The sequence below is a fragment of the Thalia democratica genome, chromosome 4, assembly GCF_965202585.1.
Source record: "Thalia democratica chromosome 4, ktThaDemo2.hap1.1, whole genome shotgun sequence".
Classification (NCBI taxonomy): Eukaryota; Metazoa; Chordata; class Thaliacea; order Salpida; family Salpidae; genus Thalia; species Thalia democratica.
Window position 1 is genome coordinate 34,128,777 of NC_139168.1, and position 20,258 is coordinate 34,149,034.

At 26.8% G+C, this 20,258-nt stretch overlaps 1 protein-coding gene across 2 annotated transcripts; it reads left to right on the forward strand.

The window, feature by feature from the left end:
- Positions 1-2,835: 2,835 nt before the first annotated feature.
- LOC145834159 (beta-hexosaminidase B-like) lies at positions 2,836-16,338 on the forward strand. Of its 2 annotated transcripts, none has more exons than XM_082941522.1 (19): positions 2,836-3,016; positions 3,494-3,535; positions 4,862-4,992; positions 5,677-5,827; positions 6,239-6,413; positions 6,615-6,766; positions 7,022-7,142; positions 7,250-7,370; positions 7,531-7,617; positions 7,762-7,871; positions 10,071-10,274; positions 10,749-10,889; positions 11,368-11,523; positions 12,069-12,173; positions 12,677-12,773; positions 13,314-13,455; positions 13,634-13,773; positions 14,752-14,948; positions 15,308-16,338. In XM_082941522.1, exons 1-19 carry the CDS (start codon positions 2,896-2,898, stop codon positions 15,579-15,581), a joined length of 2,667 nt encoding a protein of 888 aa, XP_082797648.1. In that variant the 5' UTR covers positions 2,836-2,895; the 3' UTR covers positions 15,582-16,338. The 2 variants fall into 2 exon arrangements, with proteins under 2 accessions (XP_082797648.1, XP_082797649.1); XM_082941523.1 differs by having other exon boundaries at positions 14,797-14,948.
- Positions 16,339-20,258: the final 3,920 nt, after the last annotated feature.

Consider the following 20,258-nt stretch of genomic DNA (forward strand, 5'->3'; position numbering starts at 1 on the left):
GTTCAAAATATAGTTTTAATTGTTTGCTAACAAAAGATCCTAGTGAAGTAACTTCACTGGAATATAAATAAAAACAAATTATACAGTAATCTTCCTTTATTCTACCAACATATGTTTCTGTGTGTCAACGAATCAACACACTTCAACTGGGTTCTGTAAAAAAATAATTACTGTAATGAGAGAATAGAAGCATAGAATAAAGTATGTGTATACATGTTTTCATAAGATATTTTCTACAGATAATAGTTATTAATAGGTAAAATACTTAATATTAAATCCGACTGTTATAAAACTATATAATATTTATGATTGTGCTAAAAAGTTTTTTTTTGATAATTTAAGTTGAAAAATAAAAATATTTCACAATTGAATAGTTAAATAAACTATTGTAAATTTTTTTAGAACTTTAAAGAAGTGATTTTTACAAAAACTGAACTTAACTTTTATAAATGAAAATATGAAGATACGTATTACGTAAAAAAAAAAAAAAAAAAAACAATAATAATTTTAACAACAATGATATTAACAACAACAAATTTCTTTTCATTAAATCAATCAAAAAAAATAAAAATAAAAACTTTTTTCTCTTTGAAAAACTTGTCTAAGTTTTAACTGAAATAATAGAAACAAAACAACATTTGTAAAAATAAAAAATAAGAATTTTGCTTTGCTCTAAAAGAGATTTTTTTTAACATAAATTTGCTTGAAACAGTTATCTCAGCTTGCTTTTTAAATACTTTATTTTCTGCTAAAATATAAACATCTATAACTATTCTTTTTACATTTTCATGCAATAAAAAAAAATTATAATAATAAAATATATATAAAAAAAAGTTTGTAAGCAGAAAAAAGAAAAAAGTTTGTAGGTATTCTGAACTTAATTTAAAAAATTAATCTTAAAGAATATCCTTAAAAATAACTGGACAGAATATGCTAAAATCTCGACTAAACCAATGTTAATGTAACCAAACAAATCTACTTTCCAACAAAGAAATAAAAAAATAAACAAAAATTTGGATATTAAATGAATTATTAAATAGTAATCTTAAACTACAATCTTAGAAATAATTAGATATAAAATGCTAAAATCTAGACTAAGCTAATGTTATTGTGACCAAACAAATCAACTTAAGAACAAAAGAACAAAATTACATTAATCTTTACAGAAGCATAGGGCTATTCATATTTTAGAAATACCAAACCCCGTCAGTCGAATAAACTATTTGCTTAGAAAAACTGATTATTACATACGTTTGTTTGTGTTAATTCTTTGTTAAGTAACACACAAAAAGTTAGAAACTGTTGCACATGACTTTTTAGTCAACGTATTTTTGTAGGGCATTAAAAATACAAAATGTCTTAAATAACTATAAAGATTTTAGTTTTAAGTTCAGCCACAATCTGATAAAAGTTTCAGCTATTTAATCAAAAAAAACTTAACGTAAACAATTACATTTCCACTGATAAATTGTTTGAACCAATTGAACTCATTTTTTGTTCGGTGTATGCATATGGTGGTGGCCATTATAACAAACATCTTCATCTTCGAATAACCTGTTCAAATACTTAATAGCTATTGTACTTTAAAAAAATAATTTTTAGGCTCGTTAGTTTTAAAGTATAAAAGTTAAGGTAAGTAAAAAAGTTAAATGCTTATCTGGTTTTGTAAATTTTGAACTAATATTAACAGTTTTCTTAAACTATAAAGTTATCTAAAATAAGTGTCAACTAAAATCTTTTTAAGTTTATTATAAATTTATTATGAATGTTAATTTGTCCTTGACAAGACATAAAACTGTACCGGTGGTCTATGACTCGATTACCGAAAGGTTTTTTTGTATACCAGTTCCTGAGACCACTTATTTTGATCGCTTACTTTGTCGTTTAATAAATAATGTTTATGTTATAGTTAAAAACATACACATAAAAAGAAATTATTTACTTTTAAAAAATACTATTACACAGCTTATTCACTTATCCGGACAGTTTTGGTCGCGTAGAGAATTTAAAAAATTTTTGATATTAAACACAAACATTTTTTCTGATACAAATACTTAAGTTTTCATGCTGTAAGGTAGTTTTTAATTTGTTTATTTCCGTGGTTTTTCTGCTATAAAATGTAAAAAAACTATAAAAAATACGTCTATTCTTTAATCTGTAGGTGTGATATGTATCCTTTAAATTGACTATAAACTTAATCAAAGTTTGTTTGTTTTTCATTATGTCTGTTTTATCTTTTTTGATTGTTTGGAAAAAAAATCATTTAGAGAGATAGGTTTACACAAAATTCATTTTGTTTTTGAAAATAGATTAAAATTTATTTTTCTTATAAAATTATTTTTTTGATTTTTTAAGTTTTTAGTTTTGCTACAATTGTGTTTTACTTAAAATTATGATTTCTTTTTAGATAATACAAACTAAATTACCAATGCATTAACATTTTAAACATAAGTTGATTAGACGAAAGGAAAGTATAAATATGTTTTTATGAAAACATTTACAGAATAAAGTCGACAAGTTTTCTTCATTAGCTTTTGGCTGTTTAGCTTGTTAAATTTTTTTGTTTTTCACTTACATAACTACAACTAAAATTAGTTCTGTTGAGAAAAAATAAAAACAAAAACAATCATGTTTGTCACCAGTAATTAAGATAATAAAAGCGTGATATTAAGTTTCTCCAACTTATTGTTACTTCGCTTTACCAATGTTTTATTAGCCATCAAAAAAAAAAAAACGTTTTTTAACCTCAGGCAACGGCATGCTTGAATGCATTCGAATTTGCAATTGTGCTTAATCAAATGCCACATTCTTTCACAACTGTGATATACTCATTAAACAAATTAGTTAATTTTGTTTTTTATTTTTTAGAAAAGTTGAAGTAAGACAAAGTTTTTAATGTTTCGAAGGAGCACATTCAAAAGAAATGTTTTCTACTACGTTGTGGCTCTAGGCTGTGTAATGATTTTTGCTTTGTTTTGGCTGTCTCAAAGTAAGAAAGAAATAAAGTATTTTAATAGTAAGTTCTGTTGTAACTACCTGATTTGATTAAAAAATTATTTGTTTAAACCTAAAATCAAAATGTAAACTTAACTTAACAAACAAAAAAATTAACAAATTTTGCAGACAACTTTTTTAAGAGTTTATATTAGTTTTGTTTTTCTAAATTTTCATAAGTTCTTAAAAACTTACTAATCAAATACTAAAAAAATATTATTGACAGCTATCATGTTGAAATCTAACTAATTTTTCAAGTTACCATTGCATTTACTAAGTTCTAAATACGTGTAAGTATAGAAACCGCAAAATATTTAAATGTTAAAGTTTAATTAAGTACGTAAGTCGAAGCTTTATTAATAAAGCCTTTCATTATTTTTATAAAATTATAAATTTCTTGTAAATCAATATTGATCAGGAAGGAACTAATTTAAATATTTTCTTATCCATAAATAAACAGAGCTCAAACGAATAACAACATTTTTATCTATTTTTTTAGGTGAAAAAAATGGTGTGGATGTTTTCAAGGAAGTTGAATTTCGTAAGTTATTTTTATGTAAAACATTATGACGATGTTTTTTTAATTAATAGTTAGGAATTAACAGTTGGAATTAAAAAAGAAGAATTTTACTTGCTTGACCCTCAAAAAACGTATATCGTTTTAGAGGGTTAGTAAGTCTGGTGTTTAATACCTTAGAAAAAATAAATATTTTAACCTAAAATTTAGCTTTTACTATTTTATTATGTATTACTCACAATTACTATGTATTTATTTTTACCATAACACTTTTATTATGCATTGCATTATAAGCAGCAGTAAGAAAAATTAATTTTTTTGGACATATCCGGAATTTTAGTTATCCGGACATGTTTTAAGAAAAATCCTGCCCAACTAGTCCGGATAAGTGAATAAGCACTGTACTAAGAAAACTTTTTTATTCAACTTATTCAAACTGTTTTTGTAAAGTCTAAACTAAACTTAAGTCTACTACTTATTGTTGAATAAAAAGTTTATGCTACAGCTGCGGTAAATATTTTTGCTTTGCTTATTTTAAAACTTAAGCTAGATATGTCATTAATCAAACATATTTTTCACGTATTCATATTAATCGCTAAGATTTTGAATTTTAAGTTTTTAGTGAAAATTTATATTGAGTATTTGTTTTTTAAATTCTATTTTTTAAAACATTGACTCAACGACTTGTTCTTAAAGTCTTCATTTAGAAATAGATATGTAAATACTTGTTTTTCAATGAAGAAATGTGTCATAAAAATTTTAAATTCAATTTCCCATAGAATTTATCAAATATATGAAGATAGACAAGAACAGTCTCAACACTAAAGTTATACTTAATAAAAAAAGTTTAAATACACAAATACATCTTTAAACACTTTTTTTATTTAAACGTTTTTTTTTAGCTTTAGTCTTCGAATACTTTTATAATTGTTGTCAAATAAAACATTCATCAGAAATGTTGACAAATTTATAAAAACTTTTCGATGTTATTACTTTTGTAATACGTTGTTTCTTGAACGATAAAAAAAGCGTTTTAAAAGTTTGGTCAAAGGACCTGGTGTACAAGGGAACCTTCTAAATCGATTAACTAAAATGTGATCTAATAATAAGTAAAATGGTCTAAAAAGTGAACCTAATAAAATCTATCTAATTGATTAACTTCTGAAGTTTGTTAAACTACCTATTTGAAAAACTTTGAATTTTTTTTAATATCTTATAGTTATATGTTTTTGGTGTTTTATAATTTTTTCCTGTTATTAGACATTAACCAAATTTTACAAAACTAGACTAACCGTTGTAGTTTAAACCAAACTTGTTGTCGTTATTAAACAATCTGAATTAATTAAGCAGACAACTTTGAAAGCCAAGATGAGGAGCTTGAATATCATTCCGAGTTTCTCAAAGTTGAAGTTGTTTGTCCAAATAGCAGAGGAAAATACTCAATAAAATTCATAAACACTGGCTTCAAAAACATTCGTTTCGTTAGATTCTTTTTTTTAATTTAATAAAATTCTAAAATTAAGGTATTGTATTAAATTGTACTTCTTAAATATAAAAAATATACCAAGTTAGTCAAGTTTTGAGCTTATTCTTAACTTACAAATCAAAAATATTTTAGCATACGTATTATATTTAAATTAAGGTCTTTCAGTCTTATAAAAAACTAAATTTTGCTTTTTTTAGGTTAAATTTAAGTCATTTTAAGGTATATCCGTGTTTTTTTTTCAGTTGTACCTATCACTTGCATAAGTGTATTTACATAAAACCTTTAAACAAACTTTACTCAATTAAAACAGTTATTTTGTAAAATAAAAAGTAAAAGCTGTCTATGTTGAAAATAGACACTTGATAAGCAGTTTTTGAACCAACTTTTTAGGTTTTTGACCGTGAAAATCACCAACTGGTTTTCAGAATAGTTAATTAATATTCATTAGAAAGTATAACTGGTTATATAGCAAAAAAAGGTATTTAAGTAAAGTGATTAGGTGTTTTTTATTTGTAAACTTTTTAGGTGTTAATGAAATTTCTAGTCTTTATTTGAAGTATTCTTAGTTTGTATCATAGTAAATTAAACTTATTCGTAAAAAGTCTTATTTAATTTGTTATTAAAACATTTAATCAGTTAAGAGCGAATTATCAATTTGCTAAAGGTTCTGTTGCTACAGAGTGGATGGTACGTCTACTTTAACAACTTGTATTTACTGAACAATTGGCAAATGAAAACGAGTCAGGATTGTGTGAGCAACATCTACCAGATTGATGGCGGTTTGTACAGAACTGAGCTCAGTTGCTGCCATTTGAACGGCTGTTTAAAAGGTTGATGGAAATTGAAGAGTTTTAGAAGTATTTTGAATAATTAAAACCTCATTTTTTTGTAATTTAACAAGTTTTAACCAAAACTTGTTTTTGAAAAACGCAAAGTTGTCAAGTGCGTCAACTAGTTTTCATATAGAAGCTATACGCTTTTTGAACCTTCAATAAATGTCTTTTCCTGTTTAAAAAATTATAATAAATATTTTTTTACATCAGTTTCTTTAATTTTAGAATAAACATAATTCTTTAATATAACAGTAATTTAGAAATAAAATGATGTTAATTGTTGCTCCCCCTTGCTGTTATTTTGTGAAAGTAGACTAAATCATTAGAAATAACTCAAAATTCTAAATACAAAAAACTCATGATTATTAAAATGCAATTACACTTTCCGTAGTTGAATAACTTTTCTAGGTCTGGGTGCAAACAAGTTTATTGAGTTTGCTGTGAACTCGTTTAAGTTTTCTTCTTACGCGCAAATTTTCAACGGATGGTACGTTGCTTTCGAAGGTGGAAGGTCTTCGAGGAAGCTCAATTCTGAAATAAAGTTTAGCGGAGACTACTTCACACCACAGCAGCGTTTCGACTTGTAAGATTTTTTTTTTCTTTTTTAAATGTATAAGCTTTTTAACCACCTCAACTTTGTTTTGAACTTTTGTACAAAACCTTCAAACAACTTTAATTTTTGTTAAGAAATTGTAATTCAGTTTATGGAATTTTTTAGTTTTTTGAAATATAATATATAAAAAAATATATATGGAAACAAATTAAATTTATCAAATTTTAAAAGGACCCACGTCTCTGACAGCGGTAAAGCGCCGCTGAGAGTTTTACCCGAGCCAAGGTATTACAAGTTGGATGCTGAAAAAGTGGTTGACTTTTCTGACTGGGTGATTTGTTCACATTTTGAAAAATTTGAAAAAACCAAAGCAACTGCTGCATGTAATTTTTAACTTGAACACTTTTGTTTACTTTAATTTAATTCAGTTCTCTTACATCACTTAACGAATAATTTTTGTAAATAACTTGAATAGTTTCTTTTGTCAATTGCACATTGATGTTTTTTTATGAATCAATAGCAATAAAAAAACAGTTTCTAGAAACTAGTGTAAAAATTAGTGTTTAAAATATAACAATTTTTTACCTTTGGGTTTACTTTTTCAAAATTATAACAAAAGTTTATAATTTTATTTTTAGATATTTTTAACCTAGAAGTGTTAAATGATGGCTGTCCAGAAAAGGAATACATAAGTTTTAAAGAGACGACTTTTCTAAAGAACGGAGAAGAACGATATCAACTTGAAGTATCTCATAATAAGTAAAAAAATCTTAACTTGCTCTTTTTAAACAAAAAGCAATAAGCTTTTTTTTCTGTTGCTTATATAAAGATAAAACAACATTGACTTAATATTAGTGCTCATATAGAATTGTCATTTCCGCCGAAACTGAAGTTGGTGCTTTTTACGGACTGCAAAGCTTAAAATCTTTGGCTGAATCAGCAGAAGACGGAAGACTTCAGTACGAAATTCCTTCTGGTGTTGTCAAGGTTTAAAAGTATTTTTTACGTTGTAAACTTGTTTAATCGTATTGATAGTTTAAGGATCTCTTATTGTACGGATATTAAGTATTAAATTAAGTGCAGTTTGTTAATGTTAAACTTCTCAATTTTGTACAGAAGCTTGTGTGTAAAACTTAAGTTCAAACAGGATAGTCCACGGTTTTCGTATCGGGGTCTGATGATTGATCCTGCCAGAAATTTTATTCCGAAAGATCAAGTTATATCTATTTTGGAGGTCAGTCGTGCTAAAAATTTGATTTTCACTTCGTAAAAATATTTAAACAAACAATGATAGCTAGTCAAAATAAAATAAATACAAACTAAACAATTCATTTGAACAAATAATTATACACATTAAATAAGAAGCAATCGCTACCAGGTTATGGGGACTTACAAACTCAACAAGCTGCACATCCATCTCACGGACGACGAGGGCTGGAGAGTTGCGATTCCGGGAATTTCCGAGCTCACTTCTGTCGGTGCGTTCAGGTTTATATTCAATAATTTTACCAAGAAAGATGTAGTGCAAGTTATCAAACAATTATTTATTATTTGATGTAATAATGAAAACTAGGCTTGTTATTTTTATTCAGTTTACATAGAACTAAAAGTATTTAGTCATACATTAAATTTATAAATATTAATTAAACTACGATTGAAAAAACATCATTACTTTTTTAAGATGTTTCAATCGTAAAGTATTTATATTATTATTTATACCTAAACGAGAATGCAAAAGTATTTTTATTTTTACCTCTATTAAAAACTAAAAGCTTTGATAGTTCAGAGTCTTTTAATTAAAATTGTTTACCAAAGTACTGAAATTTACTTACCATATGAACTATTTTTGTTTTTAACTCTTAAAACTTTACGATTTTTTTAAACGAAAATATATAAGTTTTAAAAAATTAAATTTGCAAAAAAATTTAAGAATAATGTAAAAATCATAGTTAACAACGCTATGAAACCAGTAAATTATGTGTCAAAAAATTATACTGTGGTTACATTTGTAAACTAAAAAAAATAATATCAAATAGCAATATCAGATTTGTAGCACTGCTTACTTAGTTTTTATGTTGTATTTTGTAAATGATAGTGAAATGTTAGCTCTTCCAAAACGTGTAGTTTTTTAATTTAATAACTACTTATAATGTTTTATCCTACGTGATGATATTAAACTACAATTTTTGTAATAATGTTTGTTATGTTTAATTAACAGTTGTGCTTGCAAAGGCTTAATAACTTCATTGTTTGTTTATCAAATTCAACTAAACCAAAAGTTGTTGTTTAATATCAAGTTATGAGTATGTTTAAAAACGAAACATTATTTTTAAACAATCTATTTTTAAACTTATGTCTAATAAAGTGGCAATGCATAACTTTTTTTTTATTTTTTTTAATCTAAGTGTTAAATAAAAGTGTTTAGGCTAGTTCTACTAAAATAAAAACTGTTAGTGTATTCGTTTATACAGTTATATAAACTAAGTTTTCTACAAAAGGTATAAAAACGTCCTATTATACTTAAAAAAGATTTATTTGTTTTAATAAACTAAACAAATTTAAGTTTTTACAGTCTTTTTTGAAAGAGATATTTTTGGTAAATTTTGTTCGAAAAAGAGATCAAATTTACCAAACGTTTTAAGACTTAAAATTTAAAGAGAAACTTTGTATACCAAACATTAACGCTTTTCAAAGTCAACGTAAAAAGTAAAAACATAAGCATTTCATGATTAGAAAATAAATTAAATGATGCTTTCTTTAAATATTTTTTATGACAAATAAGTAATAACTTAAAATATGTAGAAAATACTAAGCTATAGTTTTTAAAAATTTAAAAATTTTAGTTGGCTTCTAAAAAGTTTTTTTTTACTTCTAAAAACTTAAAACTGTTTTTTGTATACCAGGATACACTACACAATTAAGGTAAGAGTCTATTATTTTATTTATTTAGAAAAAAAATTGTGAAAGACAAGTTAAACTAGTTAAATACGCAAAAAGAAATGCATTGAGTCATCTCTAATAGAAAATCTTATAAACCTTATGTATTGATAACTAATGAGATATTGCATACTATAACAAAAATGTTTATAAATAATATTGATTCTGAAAACAACTGTATTTATACACAAAAAATACTTAATTAAGGATTATTCATTTGCTGCATATAAAATATGAACAGCACTACGTAGTCTGCAAACATCAAAATTAAAATTTCAAAAAAAAAAAGCTTATACGTATTAAGTAAATCTGTGTAAACATATAAATTTTGGAGTAAAAACAGAATGAATTTATTTGTAAAGTAAAAATTTAATCAAGTAGTAGAATAAAAAAGTTTTTGTTAATAGATATATATTTTTGTTTACTGTTTGTGATTTAGTGAATAAATTTGCTTTGCTACTGTGTTTATTTTTTATTGTAAGTTTATTATAAACTACTGAAGTCACAAAAAGCTTAATATTTAAAGTAAATAAGTGGTGTAAAACTCGATGATCGAAAGCTCTTTCTCTACACACTAACCTTTGATCATATATTTGAGCTTTGATTTCTTTACCGTCTTAAAAAATACTTAAGTAAGTAGAAACAAAAACTTAATACATGAAAATTTTATATAATTTTTTCTTTGCAATAAGCTTTTATTAGTTGTTCAAAACCAAATCCGTAACGATCAAAAATTTGCTAACTTCTTAGATGCCACAACTCAATAAAAGAGCGTGAGTGCCTGGACCCGCAGCTCGGCTCCGGACCGACCACTGACTCGACGGGCAGCGGCTTCTACACGGTGCGGGACTACCAGGACATACTGAGGGCGGCCGAGAGGAGCCGGGTTGAAGTGATACCGGAGTTCGACTTTCCCGCCCACAGCAGCGCCGCAATGCACGCCATGGATTACAGGTGAAATTGTTTGTATGACGTGACAGAAGCGAACTGTTTCAGATTGGTTTGCTTGTTTTAATTACAAAGAAGTTTTATATGTTTTAAAAAGTAACTAATAAAAAATGTGCACAATGGTGTTATTAAAATTGTTAACTGTGCTTTTTAAAATCAGTAAAAAAACAAGTAAAATAATAAATCTTTAAAGTTTCTGTAAATTTAAGTTTAAAAATGTTTAAACGATTTTTTTATTTGATAAAAAATAAGCCACCTTTAATAAAAAAGCAGCTTACTATTAATCTAGAAACCAAAAAAACGATAAAATTTAACAATAAAGTAATAACTGTTTAGGACATAATTTTTTATCATTGACCTACGAGTATCTTATCATAAAATATTAAGGGATGCTATCAATCAAGCTTCTTGTAATAGTTTGCAAAGTTGGCATTAGTTTTTTTTTTCTTAACGCATCATGTACAAGGAAAATATTCTCAGAAAGAAGCACTTCGAGATGAAAGGTGATTTAAACAAGTCGCGAGAATTTGATCTTCGAGGAAACGATATGGAGACAACTATGTCCTCAGCACAGTTTTACCGTGACAATGTGCTCAACCCGTGCATACAATCTACATACAAGTTAGTACACAAGCTTGTTTCAAACTGGTTTAATAGCATGAATTTTGCTTCAGTGGTGGGTAACATGCTGTTCAGAAACTTAGTATTATGATGATAGAGGCTAAATGTGTGGCACAATTTGATTCACCTCCTTTTTCAGTGCTACCGTGCTGTATTTATGACGCTTCGTTATATTTAAAAAAGATTTTTATACTTTATGTGATTTAATAGTTGTGAATATACATGTTTGTTTTAAACACCTTTAAACATAAACTTTGTTCTTTTTTTAAATTTACCTAAATAACTAGTCAAAAGATATTACTAAAACAGCAGAAAGAGTCAAAGATGTACAATTTAAAGTACATATAGTTTATACTATAAAATGAGAATAGCTATTTTTGAAGCTTTGAATTTAAATGTTGCCCTAACTGTGTTTATTGATTTAAAAACTAAATAAATTTACGTGGAACTAATAAAATTGTTCTTCACAACAATACAGATTTATAGACCATGTCATTAACTCTATAGTGGAGGTTCACAAAAAAATTCAGCCAATCAAAAAGCTGCATATTGGGGGAGATGAGGTCCCGGATGTTTTGTACGAAGACATGGCCAGTTGCCGGAAGCTGGCTAAAAATGTGATTGGAGTTGACGAGTTTGTTTTGTTTATTTTTTAAATTGCTTTTTTTTGTAAAACTTTAAACCGTAAATGCAGAAGTGTTTAATAGAAATAATATGGCTCAAATTTAAAAGCTCATTATTTTTTTTAATATATAATAATAAATAGAGCTGTATAACAACTGTTTTTAAATTCAAAAACACAAAATAATTAAATTTAGTTTTTTTTTTTTTTTTTTTTTGTACAATATATAAAAAGCTGCGTTACAACATTTTCAAAAGTGCAGTGATGTATATATGTGTAAAGAATGTTTCTATTTAAGTTTTCCTTAATAGAGTTTAGTTTGGTTTATTGTATTGTAGTTACTGTCGACTGTAGATTAAACCTAGAAAAAGATTAAAAAAAGAACTAGGTTTTCTAAAACACGCAAAAGTGATTTACAAACTGATAAATAACGTTAACAAAAGAAATCAAAAGTGATTTTTTTTTAAAGTGCTTTGAAGTTTTTCTACTCTTTTGTTAAAACTTTCTTCGTATTGTTTCATTTTTATAAGTACGAAATTTAAATAATTGCGTTTCAGATTCAACAGCACAATTATTAACAAGTACTTTACTCAAACCGTTGTGGAAGAGACACAGTTACGTCATAATATATCTGTTATTATGTGGGAAGAGGCCGCTGAACTGTCAGTTTTGTTTATAATTTTTTGGCTGCTTTTGATATAAATGTGTAATGAACTGTTTTTTATTATACATTTTTCATAGGAATTTGTTTTTCAATTTTCATTAATTTACAGACTATATAAAAGTCTACCGAGTTTAAAACTAAAAAAAAATGTTTTATTTATTAGATAATTTTTTTTTATTACTTGAGTATTATCACCTAAGACGTCGGTACAGAATTCTTAAATATAAAACTGTAATTTATTTTTTAAACAAGTATGCTTAACAAAAAATAGAAAGTATATTTTACTAGAAAATATTCATTTGAATTGCATTTTGTAATAAGAGATAAAGCTTTATTCGTTAAAAAAAAAAAATTTAAGTACAAATACAAAATCAGCTTTGCAATAAGGAAACTTAAGTAGTCAAAGCTAGTTTAAATCCTGCAATAAAAGTTTCTGACTTCGTGCAGACTCAGTACAAAAGGAACATAGTTTTTATAATACTTAGTCATTTTTACAAGCAGATTTAAGCCGGCTGACAATGACAAAGATATATACGTCGGTATGTGGAAAACAAACGATGTTGAGCTTATAACTAACATGGCTGACCGAGGTTTGAAGGTATGTAGTTTGATATCTACAATGATTTTCTTCTTTTGTTCAAACTGTTTAATATAAGTAAAAAAACACATTATATAGTGTCCGGTTAAAGTTTTTGCTTTTAAAATTAAAATAAAGTTTAAAAAAGAAATATAAAACATTTATAGTATAATTCAAGATTTCCAAAACTTTTTTTATTATTGCCCCTAGAATAAATTCCAAAACTATCTCCCTCCTTTTGTTAGATTTCGCCCATTTAATTATTTGCCGCCTTTCTATTTATTGGGAAATCCTGTCCTAAGAAGTTACTTTTTTGAATACATTTCTTATTTTAAAAAAGAGTTTTTCTGTTTAAGTTTACCTCAGGGTCAAATAATGTATAACAAGCTAAAATTTTTGAAACGGTAAACTAAAAGTAGACGTTCTACCACTGCCCATAATTTTGTACTTGCCCCCCTACTAAGCTATTACATCTGACTATCTTGGGAAACCCTGGTCTAGTTTATAAAGAATAAGTATTTATAAAATGTACGATTAGATTTTAGATTGTCTGTGTTTTAGGTAATTCTAGCGTTAGGAAAATATTTCTACCTCGATATGAGACACGAGCCAGATTCCGAAGAAATAGGATTTGATTGGGCAGCTAAGTACGTGAATGAGCAAAAAATATTCGACTTTATACCTCACCAGTATTATTGGTCCAGTTAGTTTTTGTTTCAAAATATAAGAGTGATGTTTTTGTTTTACACAGATTTTTTTTAAACAATAGATAATCTTAATTTAAGTTTAAAGTTTATAGATAAAACAAAAAACAAAACTTTGCAAACATATTATTCTGCTTTTGTAAGATTATTTTAATAAAAGCTCTTGGAAAATTTAAGGTTCCGGCAGAAATGAGCTGAGCAGCAACATAGTTGGAATGCAAGCGTGCTTGTGGGGCGAGCTCGTAACAAGCAGCAAGATCATGCACCATCAGCTCTTCCCAAGATTGCTCTCGTTTGCGGAGAGAAGCTGGAGAAAAGTTTGATTAGATTATATCAGTTTCATAAGCTTTTAAATTTGTTCTAGTAGTTCAGTAGCGCGTGAAATATTAGCTGTCAAGTTGTTCCGCTTTTGTTTTTATAAAAAGATGTATTTTTTTATTTATACACCAACGAAAATTTTCTTGTTAACTTAACTTGAATTGACTTTTCTTATTCTCATAATTTTCAAAGCACTTTTAAAGAGCATTAAATTGAAAATACTTAAAACGAATTAAAACCAGCTGAGAGTGCTATGGAAACTGTAAACTCTTTTTTTTTTAATTAAAAAATAAGTTTTTAAAAACCTTAAGATGTTTAATAAAAACAAGTATACTTATTTATTGAGAACTTTCTGTATAAACTAAAATTATAACATTAAGTTAGTATAAAATGATTGAATTTAGATTTTATTATTTTGGTAGTTTTGTTTCATTGAAACCGAAATGAAACTTAATGATTTTATTTATAAGATGTAACGTTATAAGGCGTTAAATCCTGGAGATCCTGATAAGCTAAGCTTATCGGAATGTATATCACAGATGTTCTTGTGCTAAAACTTTATTCCGACTAACGGCGTTTCACTGCTCTCAAATAAATTTAAGAACAGATCTACGGAGTCTATAAAATGTTAACACACATTAGAAAAAAAGCAGAAAAAAGCATGTATAATTATGTATAGTGACTTTGTTTTTAAACCATAAAGTCCATTTATAGTTACTACCTAGATAAACACTATACATAATTATACATGCTTTTTTCTGCTTTTTTTCTAATGTGTGTTAACATTTTATAGACTCCGTAGATCTGTTCTTAAATTTATTTGAGAGCAGTGAAACGCCGTTAGTCGGAATAAAGTTTTAGCACAAGAACATCTGTGATTTTATTTATATGTTGAATCGGTCAAAATTTTCACTTTTTTTATCTTAACAACAGCAACGATGCTAACAAAGTACTTTGTTTAACTATTTTATCGACAGTACCGTCTTTTGACACACAAACTCATTCAAGCTTTTTTTGACAAGGCTTCGTGGGAGATGGAGGAAATGCAGTCAGCAAAAAGCAAGAAGGCGCATGTGGTAGACTGGGAAAGCTTCGTCAACGTAGTAGCTCACAAAGAACTTAAAAGGCTCAAAAAACGAAAAGTACAATACAGAATACCTCCACCAGGGGCAAGGTTTTATTTTAGTTCTTAAATATTTCATATTTTGTAAGTAGCTTCAGTTATTTTTTATATTTTTTTTTATCACTAACATAACGTATACTATTAGGACAGATATGCAGTATTAAACCTAGTTTTGTTTTGACTAGATCTAACAATTTAACAATAAGTAGTAATAAACTGGCTTTAACAAACGAGTCTGGATCTCTTTTAGTAAGTTTAATGTTTTCAAATGACATTTAAAAAAAACAAAGGTGTGAATCTTTAAATAGTAATGGAAATGCAAATTAGCCAAACGAAACTCAAAACAACAACTTCTGTCAGCTAAACCTATTTTTAACTTAAACTGTTAAAACTAACTGTTTTTTTTCTAGGGAAATAGAAAAAAGGTTGTACGTGCAGACCCTCTACCCGGGCCTGGCCGTCATGTGGAAGAATTGCGGCGACCTGAGAGCCGCGAACTGCAACCTGATTGGTTGGAACCTGTTCGACGCCAAGGACCCGCCGACGAGAGGTCGGGACTACGAGTTCGGGGAAAAGATCAGGCTGGTGACGGTGGAGGGCTCTTCGGGAGGAAGGAGGAGCCGGGAGGTGACGTTCAAAGCGGAAGAATTCAATTACGAAGAAGAAGGAGAAGGAATGACGTAGCAGCTCAGAATTGTGAAACTACTTTGTGTTTAATCAACCTATGTGTGCAATAAGTTTTATACGCTGTGCTGCGTCTTTTAACATTTTCAACTTTGCTTAATTTTGTAAATAAGATTTACAAACCGTTTTAGGTTTACAAATGTCTTCTGGTTTACTTTTGTTGACTTATTTTTGAGTGCTCCCTTTAAACAAGTTAGTTGCAATTCAACAACTTATAAACATGAAATTTTATTTTTTGGCATAATATTTTTTTTTAGTTATAAAAATAAAATTCACTAAAAGATTTTAAATTTGTTCCTTAAACAAATAATTTGATCAGTGCTGCTTTTATTGCTTTTATGTCCTTTTGATAGTATTCTAGAGTTATGTATGTTAATTTTTAGTTTAGTATATATATGACCTATTCCCTGTTCCAATGACCTAATCCTGTTATATGTTTGAAAATTTAACAGTGTTTTGTATTAGTTTAGTCTTAAAACTTCTAAAGTTGTATATTGTATCAACTTTTATTTAATCATGATCAAAAGCACAAGTGTTCTTGTAAAGCTAGTAACAGAATCTCAAATTATGACCATTAACCTTAGATTTTAGGTGTTTCAAAATTAGTAAATCTTAAAACATTTTAATTTGTTCCTCAAGAACAATTTAGCACCAAAAGCAATTAGATCGTGCTTTTTTATTGATATTTATACTTTAAACTAGTTTTTTGTCATGTTGTATGTATATTTTACTATTGAATTTTTAATGAATAATTCAAATAAACTTTGTAAATTTAACTTTTTATAGAATTTTTCAAATACAACTGTTTTGTTAAAACAAAATAGCTAACAATCCGAAATAAAACTACCAAGTACTAAATGACGTTTTTAAATAATTGAATTTAGTCAATTAATTTACTATGTTTGCTATTAAAGTATATTTTAACTAATTTTATCTATTCTGTTTTTAGAACATTAAAAAAATTAAAACTAGAAATAATAAACTTCACAAAAATATTAAAAAAAAACTAGTTTTATAATTTATATAACAACTTGTAACAATTTAAATAAACACGAACATTTCAAGTATTTTTTATTAGATTAAACTTTTTCAGCATTAGGCATAAAAACTCTACATCGATTTTAGTTTTGCTTCTTGAAATTTTTTATTTTTTCACCAATACAGTCTTTTATACAATCGAAACATTCTCCCGGCAGTCCTAGATCAACGAGACAGGTTCTGCAGCCGTCTGAGAATCTCTGTCCTGGTGTTAAAATTATTTGTTTTAGCGATAAACCAGCTTACAAAAGTTCATTAGTTATTTTCAAAATAAAAAAACTTATTAGACTTATTTTTTGCTTGTTAAAGTTTGCTACAAAAATATGTTCTATCAATAAAAGTTCAGTAAAGTTCTTTACTTTAGAAAAAACTTCACCAAAAGTATTTGGCCTTCAATTTTTTAAGATGATATTCAACTAATTTTTTTTTCTTCATTTTGATAACGAACTTTTCAAACATAAGCTGTCCTTCGTTTAATAGTTTAATAACTATACCTTAAAATAGAAGTAAGCAAACTGAGGCCCGCGAGTACCTTTTTAGCTCATATCGAATTATTTTAAAACTATAAAAGTATAATACCATATAGAATAATAAATACAACTAAAAGATTAATAAATGATAAAAAACATTTTTCTGTAAAAATTATATATAAATAAAATCATGGTTTAAAAAAAAATTTTAATAAAAACTAAGCTCCTATTTTAATAAATATTCTTTCTTAGTGCTATATTGTTGCTTATTTTATCATATTTTTGGTTGAAATTAATATTTTTCTATTGATTAACAAAGTTATCATAAAATGTATGCGGTCCTCGAAGACTTTTTTCTACATACTGAGGCAAGCGAGCATTTTTTTCTGAAAAAATTTGCACGCCAGTAGCCAAAAGCTGCCGACCCCTGCCTTATAATAATATTTTGATTTAAATATTGTATGTACTTACTTCAAAAAAATTATGCAAACTAAGTTTTACTAAAAATTTACCAAAATCAGCAAAGTTTTAAGTCTGTAAGCGGATCATACTACTACTTTAATCTCTTTTTGGTTTTACGTGTATGTATTTATATGATGAAATTTCAAATTATTTATCCTTTATAACTTTTCACTTTTTTTTTCTAAAAATACTAATAAGTTAAAGTACGAATTTAAATTTAATTGAAATTTATTTTTTAGGAGTAAGTAAGTTAGTTAAAAGCTTTAAAATTTTTACTAATAGCTTTTGTTTTTAGTTAATTTGAAGTTCAGAGTTTTAAATATGAAGATACATTGTTTTGTTATGTTTCTAGTAAAACTAAATTAAATTTAAAAAATTCAGTACCATATTACTTTCAAAAACACTATTTAAATATTACACAACACTATACTTGTACAAATTTTATATATTGAAGCTTTTTTCACTACTAACTTTTGCACGAAGCCTTGCAGCTCCTGGCTCCTTCAGGTTTTTTGCTCGGGCAGCTAGGGCATTGTGCACCACATTCTTTCATGGCCTTTAATTTTCCAGCGTGGTGCCTACCGCCACGACGGGCGTCTACGGTAGACAGGGCAAAGACGGTTAAAACGGCTAAGACAATTAGTGCTGCTCTCATGATTTACTTCAATGTCAGCTGGAATTATTTTCAAGGCTTATATACGCGTTAGACGTGCAAACATACATCAGCTTGTTTGCTCAATGAATCAGTGTTTAGTTTAAAATATGACATGTGATGTTAGTGCTGCCATTACTTGCAAATTTGCAATTGTTGCGTTGATGTTAGCTAATGCTTTGTTTTTAAATTTTATTTGCAACACTGCTTAATTAATTTTTCTATTTGACCAATAAATTCATTTAAACAAAATAACTTATGGTTCTGATTTTAATTTTTTAATTTTTTTTTATTCCAACTATCGTTGGTCAAAAAACTAATAGCTTAAGTCTTACATTTAAATCTGTAATAGGTATCCTTGATTTTTATTTAAATTCTTTGAATAAATATTTTTAAGTATTAAACTAAAGGGTTGACACAAACAAATATTTTGGTAGTTACAAAGCAAAAAGTTGGACTCCGAGTGTTTATCCAAAAGTAATGTTACACTTTAATAATTATCAAAAGTAAGTTTTTTTTCGAATAAAACTAAGTAAATCTAAAAAGCAATTGAAGCTTGTATTACTTTTTTTTATTTTGTGGTATAAATACATGCACTTATGGTATTGTTTTTAAATATTTACTCCAAAAATTTATTTTCTGTTATATATATTAATTAAATCATTAAATAAATCCGTAACGTTATAAATTAAAATTATATTTTTAATATAAAATCAGACAACACTGCTTAATACCAAACTAAACTCTCTTTATCAGTTTACTCAACACCGAATTCTTGAAAGTTGCTACAAAGTGCAAAATGTTGCTTCAGAATTACGCCTGCGAACAACAAAAAGTGTCTGCTAGGCCAAACGTCAAGCTACACTAGCTAACATATTTTTAAGAGCAGAAATTCTAAATAGTTTTCAGTTGCATTGCTTATTATTTTTCTAAAGTATCTAAACTTTAATTTAGCTTTTTTGTACGCTTTTTAAATTTAGAATTCATTCACAGGGTATGTAAATGTCAATTGGATTTTTTATTTTGTTACGTCAAATAATAATATGTTTGTATTAAATACTAGATTTGACATATAGTTTGTGGTTTTATAGCTTTTTTATTACTCATTTAGTTTTTTTCTAAATCTAATACAAGAAAACTTAAGGTATTTTTTTTTAATTACTTTCAGGTTTTGTTTCCTAATTTCTAAATAAAACGAAAAATACATTTATATCATTGAGCTTTAGATTAATAAATACGTACTTAACTGGTACTGCGTACTCGAGTGACAGGTTAACATAAAAATATTGAATAAATCAAAGTTTTTCCATGGTGTACTTTCCTTGTTATGCCTATTGATAATTCGCTGCAAAAGTTTTAAATATAAAAAATCAAATATACGATTTTAGTTATTAAGATTTATAATACATTTAAAAACATTTAAAAAAATTAAACCACAAACGAGCAAGTAAGTTTAGAAAACTATTTGCAATTACTAAAGGCAATTTATTATTGACATAAATTTTCTAATTTCAATAATTACCTTTTATAAATAACAGAGGCGTCGCGTAGACCGAAATATTTGAGCGTTGTTTACTAGATGATAAAATAAAAGCGCTAAGGAAGTGGAATACGAAAGAATACGGACCTTTCGGTTTATAAAGTCGTACAATGCTCAACCTAAAAATTATTACTAAAATTATTATTTAAAAAATATTACTATATTATAAAAGTATTTAAGTTATTATATTGAAAACAAATTTTTGCTACCAAACGATTTGTTGTAACTGTAGACATCTTTCTTACTTAAAAAAGGTTATTTAGATATAAAATTAAAGGTATTTTTAAAAACTTATAAACTTTAAATAGACGCGTGCGGAGCAACACTTTCCTCTTAGAAAAACAAAAGTAGAACGAATAAAAATTAATAGAAAATATATATGTTATTTCATTTAAGCTTTCAATTTTCCTATATATATTTTTTTTTCAACTGTGTATGTTTAATACTCAAAAAATTTCCTTCTGAGGCACATTGAAAGTGGTACTTGATTTTCTAAATAACTTTTCAACGCATAA

Coding starts and splice junctions, on each gene's coding strand:
- LOC145834159 (XM_082941522.1), top strand. CDS start 2,896: ATGTTTCGAAGGAGCACATTCAAAAGAAATGTTTTCTACTACGTTGTG. Junction 3,017..3,493: donor AGAAATAAAGTATTTTAATA/GTAAGTTCTGTT, acceptor CTATTTTTTTAG/GTGAAAAAAATGGTGTGGAT. Junction 10,275..10,748: donor ATGCACGCCATGGATTACAG/GTGAAATTGTTT, acceptor AAATATTCTCAG/AAAGAAGCACTTCGAGATGA.